The 10,258-nt window shown below is 48.1% G+C and overlaps 2 protein-coding genes across 3 annotated transcripts in view; both read left to right on the top strand.

The window, feature by feature from the left end:
- The first annotated feature begins 321 nt into the window (after positions 1-321).
- LOC121688673 (cadherin-18) overlaps positions 322-10,258 on the top strand; it is a 145,111-nt gene continuing 135,174 nt past the window's right edge. The window contains exon 1 of one of the 2 annotated variants that reach the window (XM_042068407.1): positions 322-376. The gene's annotated coding sequence lies outside the window, so the exon portion shown is untranslated. Of the gene's footprint in view, positions 377-3,507; positions 3,776-10,258 lie in introns of those variants that run through there. The other variant, XM_042068404.1, reaches the window with a different exon arrangement.
- Positions 9,808-10,258, top strand: part of LOC121688674 (uncharacterized protein DDB_G0271670) — a gene marked incomplete at both ends in the record, with an annotated part of 642 nt that continues 191 nt past the window's right edge. The window contains one exon of the mRNA XM_042068409.1: positions 9,808-10,258. This exon is cut by the window's right edge and continues 191 nt beyond it. Within this exon, the coding sequence (XP_041924343.1) occupies positions 9,808-10,258 (451 nt within the window).

The following is a 10,258-nucleotide window of genomic DNA, read 5'->3' as shown; positions in this document are numbered from 1 at the left end:
ACAACACACACACACACACACACACACAAATGCTAGACTCAGGAGAATATACTGACGCATCATGCCTCTATAGATCTACAATATAGTCAGTCATATAAAATGCCCTTAAGGAGTTCAGTAACAATTTGCTCTCTTGATCAACTAGCTGCAAGCCTTTTGTCAGAGAGAGAGAGAGAGAGAGAAAGAGAGAGAGAGACTGTCGCTCTTCATTACATATTCACCCTTTCTGTCTCTTTCTCCATCCATGTCTGTGTTTCTCCCAGCCTTCACACAAGAGAGGCCAATTTAAGACTGGCATCCTTACATGGGATTGTTAGACTAACTGAAGTGTGTTTAATTGCCAGATCCCAATGTCTGGTTAAAGGCAGGATCTACGGTATGTATGTTTCTCTCTCTCTCTCTGTGTGTGTGTGTGTGTTTGTATGCATGCGAGTGTGCCTGCGCGTTCAGACGAGGGAGAATCGATCCGCAAAGCATCAATCAGTGTCTTGATAACGGAGTATGTCGAGAGCTTGACTTCCTGTCTGGCACTTCACACGTCATAAAACACACCGACACACACACACACACACACACACACACACACACACACAGACACACGATGACAATAAAACACCTCATGGCAGCCGTGTGAATGCTTGGGACCTCTTAGCACTAGGCTCTCCAGAGGCCTGCTGTTGTCTCTGGCCTGCCACAGTTCAATGTTTCTGTTGCGACTGGAGTGTGTCACTGAAACAGTGTCGGAAAAAAGGGGAGAGAACACACAGCCCTTTGTTCAGTGTTTAGGATGTGTGTGTGTGTGTGTGTGTGTGTGTTATTCATGGGTCTGTGTGTGTGTGTGTGCGTATGTGTTATTCATGTATCTGTTTCTGTGTGTGTGTTTGTGTGTGTGTGAGTGTGTGTGTGTGTGTTATTCACTGCACAGTGTACAACAAAATAGTCCTACTTTCTATCCGGGATGAATACTGCAGCCTCAGATTCAGGGTATAATACACATGCTTCTCTGCATGGTAATTTTTGTCCAACTAACTGTGATGGCTGACAGTATACTGATTGGAATTTCAGTTGTGGCTCATTCTGCTAGTCAACAGTTTAGAACAAGGAGATACTAATAAAGCTTTCTCACTCAAACCAGGTGAGGCAAAAAATGTATGAAGAATAAAACAATTGATATGACAGCAACAAGAACAGGACATTTAAATATGATGAGAAGGTGATTGTTGACTTTTTTTAGTAAATCAATTAAGTCCTTATTGTCATATTCAATTGTCAATATTCAAGATAAAGTATTTTTTTCATCTCTCTCAGAGAAAGAGACTTCAGAAGAGACATGTTTTACACAAAACCAAACACACACACACACACATTTACAAGCACCAACCCATCCTCACAACCACATGCACTCACTCACACACACGCACACACACAAGTGGAGACGGACACATACACACACACATATCCAATCCGTGTGATCCTGTGGAGAGTGTGTTCCAGTATGTATGTATGTTGCAGAGTGCCATCTCCTCCACTAGCCCCAGGCTGAAGTCTTCCTTTTCAAATCCATTCCATTATCCCAGGTGTTCATTGGCTTGTTAATTAGTGGAACAGGAAGAATGGAATGACACAAGTCTGGAATGAACTGGAATAAATGGGCCACTTATAGGGTCCAGGCATACTCTCTCCTGCCCTTGAAAGAGATTATTTTAATTAAGTATTTCATATTAAGTAAAAAATTAAAAATAAATAACAATAATGCTTCTGTCTTTGCTCACAAATATGGAAGGCGTTCCATTAAGAGACTCAACATTGTCAAGAATCTAAAACATAATATTTTTCAAGAACAGTAGAGAATATGCCATGGACCATGTAACTGGTCTATTTATTCCACTTTATAAATTCATTCCAGACATTTGCAATTCCATTCTTCTCTCTTCAGTACTAAGATGAAGATCTACCAGCTGTGCTCTGTACTGTACTGTATATCCAGTAAGACCGCAGACTGCAGTGCTTATGTGTGTGTATCTCCCTGTGTAAACGGTGTGTGGTAGATGAGGAGGAGCAGACCACAGCAGTGTCTAGGCAAGGGCAGTGTCGGAAGGCCGGGTCCAGGGTGGGTGAGCTTAAAGGGAACTGGAGCCGGATGGGACATTAGCCTGAATTCAGGGGTCCAGAGGCGGGCTGGGATGGCCACCTGTCCATCTTGTCTTTCAATGTCCTCTTCCCCTCCTTTCCTTTCATCCATCCATCCTTTCTTTTCTTTCTTTTCCCCTTATTATTCTCTTTAAAACCCCCACTCTCTGTCTCTCTGGTTCTTTTTCTCTCTTTTTTGCCCCTGGCCTCCATATTTCTAGATGTTTGCCTGGACTGCCACCTCCTCCACCCCAACTCCCCCTCCTCACTTCTCCTGTCCTCTCCAACATGCTCCCCCTACCCTCCCCAATTCCCTCTCCTCTCCTCTCCTTTTGGTCCAATTGATGAGCACTTGGATGGGCTCTCCCTCCATTTTCCCACTGTCTAACTGCCCCTGCCTGCTCTCTCTCTCTCTCTCTCTCTCTCTCTCTCTCTTTCTCCCTCTCCCTTTCATTCTCTCTACCCCTCTGCCTCTCACTCCATCTCTCTCTCTTTTCATCTTTTCTTTATTATTCATTATGGTTCCCTCCAGTGCCCCAGAGAGTTGGCCAAGCTGAATACAGAGTCAGGATTCGCCGCTGGGCCCCAGTGCACCTGAGAGAGAGAGAGAGAGAGAGAGAGAGAGAGAGAGAGATAGAGAGAGAGAGAGAGCAATGGAGAGAGAGAGAAAGAAAGAGAAGAGGGAGTGAAATAGAGAGCTAGGAAAAGGAAGAGTGAGGTTGTAGAGAAGGGGTGAATGGTAAGGTGAATAGGATGGGTTAGAGAGAGAGAGAATGGTGAGGGGTTTTGAAAGCAGAAAAAAATATGGCCAGATATCCGCTTTTCAAATCAGATGGACATAGAGAATAAGACAGCAAGGAAAATGAAACGTGGTCCGTGTATGCATATAAGATATTATAAACAGATGGAGAGAGAGAGAGTGGGAGAGAGGGTGGGAGAGAAGGAGAGAGAGTGTGAGTGTGTGTAAGAGAGAGAGAGAGAGATGGGGAGAGAGAGGGAAAGAGAGAGAGAGAGAGAGAGAGAGGTGGCTTGTAAAGAGAACACAAGAAGGTAGGAGGAGGGTGAGAAACAACCAAATGAAACCGTGGAGAGGAAGAACAAGTGGAACATAAATGCAGCTAGACGAAAAGCAAAGAGAACAGAGAGGAGATAAATGGTCAGAGCAGGAGCGAGAGGATGAGAGAGGGAGGGAGAGAGGGAGGAGGGACCGTGCCTGAATGATAGACGTTTTGTGAGCAGCGATCTGGCCAATCACAGCTCTCCTCTTCCCGAGCCGCAACGGCAACCAGGCAGGATTTACTCACATACTCTCACACACTCACCACACACACACATATGCTCACCCACCACACGTGCACGCTCTCTCTCTCTCTCTCTCTCCCTCCCTCACACACACACACACACAGACACGCACGCAAGGGCGCACATCCGCGCACGCTCTCCGCGCGGGCAAGGCAGAGCAAGCAAGCACTCTCCGAGAGAGAGCTGCTGGGAGTAGCTGGGAGTAGCAGGAAAGAGAGGGATAGAGTGAGAGAGAAAGAGAGAGAGAGAGAGAGATGATGATGTGTGAGCAACAGAGCGTCTGGACACACTCTCCGTTGAGGGTGCATACTTCGCGAAGGACACACACTGGAACACACAGCAGGTGCAGTATCATGAGGGATTTATACTTCTTCTTCTACCCTTCTACTCTTCTCTTCTCTACCTCTCTCTCTCTCTCTTTTCTTGCTTTTTCTTCTTCCTCCCCCTCTTCTTCCTCCCCCTCTTCTTCCTCCACGGCCACAACACTGCTCTCTCTGTTACTGGCTCTGCTGAGGGCTTCCTTGCTGAGGAGGATTCTTGGATCCCGCTCGTGAGTGTGTGAGTTTGTGTGTGTGTGTGTGAGAGAGAGAGAGAGAGAGAGCGAGAGAGTGTGTGGGAGAGGAGAGGAGAAGAGAGTGAGTGTCAGATAGTGTCAAGAAAAGAGAAAAAAGGCTGCGGAGTGAATCGGAGAAAAGTGTGTCGGGAGAGGGAAACGATTGCAGAGATACGAGGGTGGAAGAAAAAGTGCTTGAGGCAGGAGGGAGGAGGACAGGGAGAGAGGGACTGGACGGAGGTGCGGATGGAGAGAAGGAGAGGAAGACGGAGAGAAAGAGAGGGATTTAGGGAGAAGGAGGAGGAGGAAAAGCAGGAGAGATTAATTAGGGGAACTTGCACACCGGCTCCTGCTGGTGCCGAGGAGAGACCTGGCCACTGGGAGAATCAGTCCTCGCTGTGGAAGGGACTTACGGTCAGACCACGGGAGTGTATGCGTGCTGTGTGTGTGTGTGTGTGTGTGTGTGTCCATGTGTATGTATTTATGTGCCTATGAGGGTGTGTGCGTGTATGTGTGTGCGCGTGTGTTTGTGCATGTGTATGTATGTGTGTGTGTACGTGTGAGGCATGGCTTTCTGTGATACAGCGGCTGCTGTGTGTGCTCGTGCAGCCCCTTGCCGCGATACGGATGGATGCGGTGCGATAGCGGCACCGGCACTCCGCTGCCTGCTCCTCTGATCCGGAGCGTGACAGAGACAGAGTCCGAGGGGGCATCGTCCCTCTCTCCCCCCCCCCCCCCCCCCACCCTTTCCCTCTCTCTCTCCCTTCCCCTCTCTCTCTCCCTCCGTCTTTCGCGCGCCAAACTCTCCGCTCTTCTTGAGAGTGCTCGGGCGGTCCTGACAGGGCAGGGACCACAGCCGCAGAACCCGAAGCTGAATCAGAGAGAGTGGGCAGCTAGAGGCAGCTAGAGATGGAGTCTGTGGAGAGTAAAAGCCTGTGTTTTGTCATTGCTCAAATCATCTTATCTTTTCATCAGTCAGAGTTGGCCGTGTGGCAGTGTGATTCTTTTCCCTCCCTCTTTCTTATCTTCCCCTGTCTCTCTTTCTTTCTCCATTTATTCCTCTCTATCCCTCATTCTTCATCTTTTACCCTCTCTCTCTCTCTCTCTCTCGGCTATTTGCCTGCCTCTTGCTTAATTCAGTTAAATATCGTTAGAAGCCCAAGGACAGGGAGTGTAGATAGGATGGTCTGGGTGGATAGCCACAGTTTTGCGTTGTTTCATGGCTGTGTGTATGTGTGTGCGTGCTGTATGTGTGTAAACATTCTACAGCTGCTTGGTATTTTGTTTTTAAAGATCAAAATGCTGCATAGCTGTTCATGCTGTGTATGTGTGTGATTCTGTGTGTGTGTGTGTGTGTGTGTGTGTGTGTGTGTGTGTGTGTGTGTGTGTGTGCGTGTGAGTGTGTGCATGTGTGTGTGTGTGTGTGTGTGTGTGTGTGTGTGTGAGTGTCTTTCTGAGAGAGAGGCTGGAGGCTGAATCTCTCCCAGGGGAGAAAAGGAGAGAAGAGGGTGTTTTAGCCTGTCATCGCCCAGGAAGGAGGGGGGGGGGGCAACATCGCCCAGGAAGAAGGGGGGGGGAGGCAATTGTTGTTCATCATCATCCTTTGTGTCAAAAGTGATTCAACTGCAGTCAATTCAATTCAATTATTCAAACTGAGTCGTAGCTTTTTTTCTTTTTTTTTCTTCTTATTTTTGGGTGGTGTCCGCCGAGCCAATCTGTCCCACACACTCGCACGAGCGAATAGAGCGCTCGTAGCGGTTCTAAATTCACACCTGTTCGGGACCCGGAGTGTGTCTGTCTATCACGCAGCAGCACTGGTGCAGTTCCACTCTGTATGCAGAGGGGGGGAGGGAGCAGCAGGCTCAGTGTCTGGATGGGGAAGAGGGAGAGAGAGGTGGTCTGTCTGCCTGTCTGTCTGTTTGTCTGTCTGTGTGTACTGGAGTGGTGGAGAGGGAGAGAGAAGCGGCCTGTCTGTCTGCCTGTCTGTCTGTCTGCCTTCCTGCCTGCCTGACTGTCTGTACTGCTATACTGGAGTGGTGGAGAAGTCTGTTGGCTCGTCTCGTCTCAGGCACATGGTGGTGGGGTAGAGGAGTGAGGAGGGGCTTGGTGGTGGGGTAAAAGAGTGAGGAGGGGCTTGGTGGTGGGGTAAAAGAGTGAGGAGGGGGTTGGTTGGGGGATTAGAGGAGTGAGAAGGCACATGGTGGTGGGGTAAAAGAGTGAGGAGGGGCTTGGTGGTGGGGTAGAGGAGTGAGGAGGGGCTTGGTGGTGGGGTAAAAGAGCGAGGAGGGGCTTGGTGGTGGTGTAGAGGAGTGAGGAGGGGCTTGGTGGTGGGGTAGAGGAGTGAGGAGGGGCTTGGTGGTGGGGTAGAGGAGTGAGGAGGGGCGGCCTCGGAGTCGGAGGACAGCTGAGAGAACAATCACGGCCCAAGGGGGAGTGCATGTCAGTGTGAGTGTGTTATGTGCTTGTGTGTGTGTGTGTGTGTGTGTGTGTGTGTGTGTGTTATGTGCTTGTGTGTGTGTGTGTGTGTGTCTGTGTGTGTGTGTATGTGTGTGTAGCGGGGGGTTAATAACCCACACACACACACACACACACACACACACACTCAAATGCACACACACACACACCTCTCAGCCATTATTGTTTGCCTGGCTGATTCACCCAAAGCTAGTGGACGTGGTCCCCCCCCCCCCCCCCCCCAACACACACACCCTCTTGGGTAGAGTGAGGCCGCAGGCCCCCAGTTTGAGCAGGCATTCTCCACCAGCCATCAGGGGACCCACTGATCCTCACACCTCTGGCTTCTAATGACATCTAATGAAAAACAAACACGCCGCGCCCAACACTCCCAAACAACAGCATCGATCTTTTGATCATCACGTCATTCTGACAGCTCCTCTTCAATACCAATCACAGCTTTCTAGCACTCAATTCTAAATTGTTTCTTTCTTTGGCCCAAGAGAGAAAAACCTTTGGTTTAGTGTTCCAAAAGCGTTTGGTCTTGTGTTTCATGTAAGCTGGGCCTCCTCCTTCACTTCCTCCTCCTCCTCCTCTTCTTCCTCCTCCATCTCCTCAGCGTTTGCCCTAAGATGGAGATGGAGGTTTACCTCTGATTCCTCTCCTCATTAGCTCTGTACAGCTGAGGGTTGAGGGAGCACATGACGTTCTAAGGCGGGCGGCACAAGCCCTTTGTACTGCTGGACCTCTATGAGCGGCATGCTGTGCTTCAAGCCCTCACTCTGAGATTAATGAGATGACAAGGCAGCCAGACACGTTTATTTTGGAGGCGCTGGGATATCACACACTCACTATAATTTCAGAAGCGTTGGCATGTAATTAAAACGAAAAGAAGCAAAGCAGTAATAATGCTGACGGAACAGGCCAAAAGAGGTTTCAGTTACATTTCTCTATTTCTTTCTCTCTCTCACCCTCTCCATCCCTCCTTCCCTCTCTCTCCTCTCCATCCCTCTCTCCCCTCCATGCCACCCCCCCTCTCTCTCTGCTCATGGTCCTCCTACTCTCCCCCTGTTTAGGCTTGATTAACATTAATTAATGAATTTGTGTTGCCATAGTACCCACAGTTGCTCTCGGAGAACAGCGGCATGTAGGGGAACAAGAAGTCAAATAAGATAATTTCCTGGACATTTTAAAACATAAAATGAGGAGAGTGTTTTATTTTCCACCTTTTAGAGAGAGAAAAATAAGTGGTTTGGACTCACTTGCAAACTGAGCATCTGGGGACCTCAAGGACACATCCGTGGACCTGAAGGCTTTGCATTCATTTGAAATCGTTGAGCCAAACCCCACTTCTACACACACACACACACACACACACACACACACACCCACATTCACAACCCATTCAGCAGTTGCAAGTCACACATCACTCTGGGACACAAAATTCCTTATTTATACCATTTTTCACCATTTTGCAGAACCCAATGAATGACCAATGGTAAAGACCTCAAGGTAACACTTATGGTAACCGTACATAAATGATTATTCATTCATTCAATTAATTCATGATTTATGTATTACTTCATTCCTTAATATCTCAGAGTATACATGAATTCAGTCTGTCATTTGTGACCTCATACATGAAAAACACATCCACTAAAGCATTAAAGGGATAATCCGGTGTTAAATGAGTTTTTCAGATATGTTAAAGTTGCAGTTGTTAAGTATGACCATAAGCTAGAGTCATGGACGAGGGATAACCTTATCCAGACCCGAAGCATTCCAAACTTAGCCAGTTTTTACCGATTCTTCCATAGCGCTATTAGCGATGGCAACAGGGCATCTCTCATGCTGCACATAAATCGCTTATTGTAACCCATCTAAAAAGCTAATACAAGCTCCACACTTCGTCGGCAGTGTAATTAAGGTCTTAACATTTAAACAACATTGTATGCGTGCTGAAATTTTATGTAGAAAACAGTTTATACAGACATTACCTGGAGTAAGTTCTCCACTTGTTTTCCGGGCGACGCCATTTTGAATATAAGACTCGATAAGTTTATCAACGTCACACCCCCCTTTTCAAATGCTCACACTCACAGTCCTCCTTCCGTCAACAACACGACATTCGCGTTCGTCGATAGACTTATTGATGTTTGCAGGTGTTGCTACTACCATTTACCACTGCCAGTATTCTACTGACTTGAGATTTTAGGTGGGCGTGGCCAGGCTACTACTCCTCTACACTAAACCATTCATATGACCTTTATGAGGACTTAAACAAGCACCTTTAAGTATAATCAGAGGCACCTCATAACATTGAGTGCAGTCAGCACAGCTGTTTATGTAGCCTTAAGCGGTTATGTTAGCCGTGCCCGGCTTGCGTCTGTTGCTCTATTGACAGCTAACAGGAAGGGATGCTTCCACTGTGGCCACTGCAACTGCTGATACGCCTGCTAATTGGTACAGGACGCAACATTACACACACACACAGACACACACACACACACACACACACACACACACACACGTCACCTCCACAATCTGCTGTTTTCTAGCTGTGCCTTGCATACAAAGCACCTCTACTGCTGTTTCTGGTCTAGTAAATTGGCCATTAAAGAAAACTCAGATTGTTTGCATGTGTGTGTTTGTGTGTGTGTGTGTGTGTGTGTGTTTGTGTGCTCTGCTGGTCCTTTGGGGGCCATAAACACAGCTTAAGTGGTTGAAAAACACGTGGATATGATCTGCGCTAATCTACTGTACAGATGAGTGACGTGATGTGATGACGACGGACAATAACCTCCACGCGGGTCACTGCTAGATGGTACTGACCATGACTGAAAGTGTCCACTGCTGTCTCTTTTTGTCTTTCCAACATTTCTTGCAGTATTAATAATCTATCCATCTATTTATCTATCTACCTGTCTATCTATTTTCTCTTTTCTCTGTCTGTCTTTTTCTCGCTCTCTTTGTCTCTCTCTCTATCTCTCTCTCTCTTTGTCTCAGTTTCTCTATATGTACATCTCTCTCTCTCTCTCTCTCTCTCTCTCTCTCTCTCTCTCTCTCTCTCTCTCTCTCTTGCTGGAGGAGTACCTGGTAATCACGTTGCGATGTGTCTAATAAGTGGCTGTGTAAAGTTTGCAGTCTTGGCTGTTGAGATGCAGTGAGGCGTAGCCTCCAAGACAGGAGAGCTGGAGTGATGCTGCAGTGTGCTGCTGGTGTGGAGATGCACCTCATTTACCTCCTCCACCTCCACCTATTCCTCCATCTCCTGCTCCTCCACCTTCTTAATCTCCTCCTCAATTTCCTCCTCCTCCTCCACCTCCTCCTCCATCTCCTCCTCAATCTCCTCCTCCTCCATCTCCTCCTCAATATCCTCCTCCTCCTCCTCCTCCTCCATCTCCTCCTCAATCTCCTCCTCCTCCTCCTCCTCCTCCTCCTCCTCCATCTCCTCCTCAATCTCCTCCTCCTCAATCTCCCCCTCCTCCATTTCCTTCTCCATCTCCTCCTCATCCTCCATCTCCTCCTCAATCTCCTCCTCCTCCTCCTCCTCCATCTCCTCCTCAATCTCCTCCTCCATCTCCTCCTCAATCTCCTCCTCCTCCTCCATCTCCTACCCCATCTCCTCCTCCTCCATCTCCTCCTCAATCTCCTCCTCCTCCTCCATCTCCTCCTCAATCTCCTCCTCCTCCATCTCCTCCTCCATCTCCTCCTCAATCTCCTCCTCCTCCTCCATCTCCTCCTCGATCTCCCCCTCCTCCATCTCCTCCTCCTCCTCCATCTCCTCCTCAATCTCCTCCTCCTCCTCCATCTCCTCCT

This window comes from Alosa sapidissima, chromosome 17 (assembly GCF_018492685.1).
Source record: "Alosa sapidissima isolate fAloSap1 chromosome 17, fAloSap1.pri, whole genome shotgun sequence".
NCBI lineage: Eukaryota > Metazoa > Chordata > Actinopteri > Clupeiformes > Clupeidae > Alosa > Alosa sapidissima.
The sequence above is the reverse complement of the archived record's forward strand: the minus strand, read 5'-3'. Positions and strand labels throughout refer to the sequence as shown.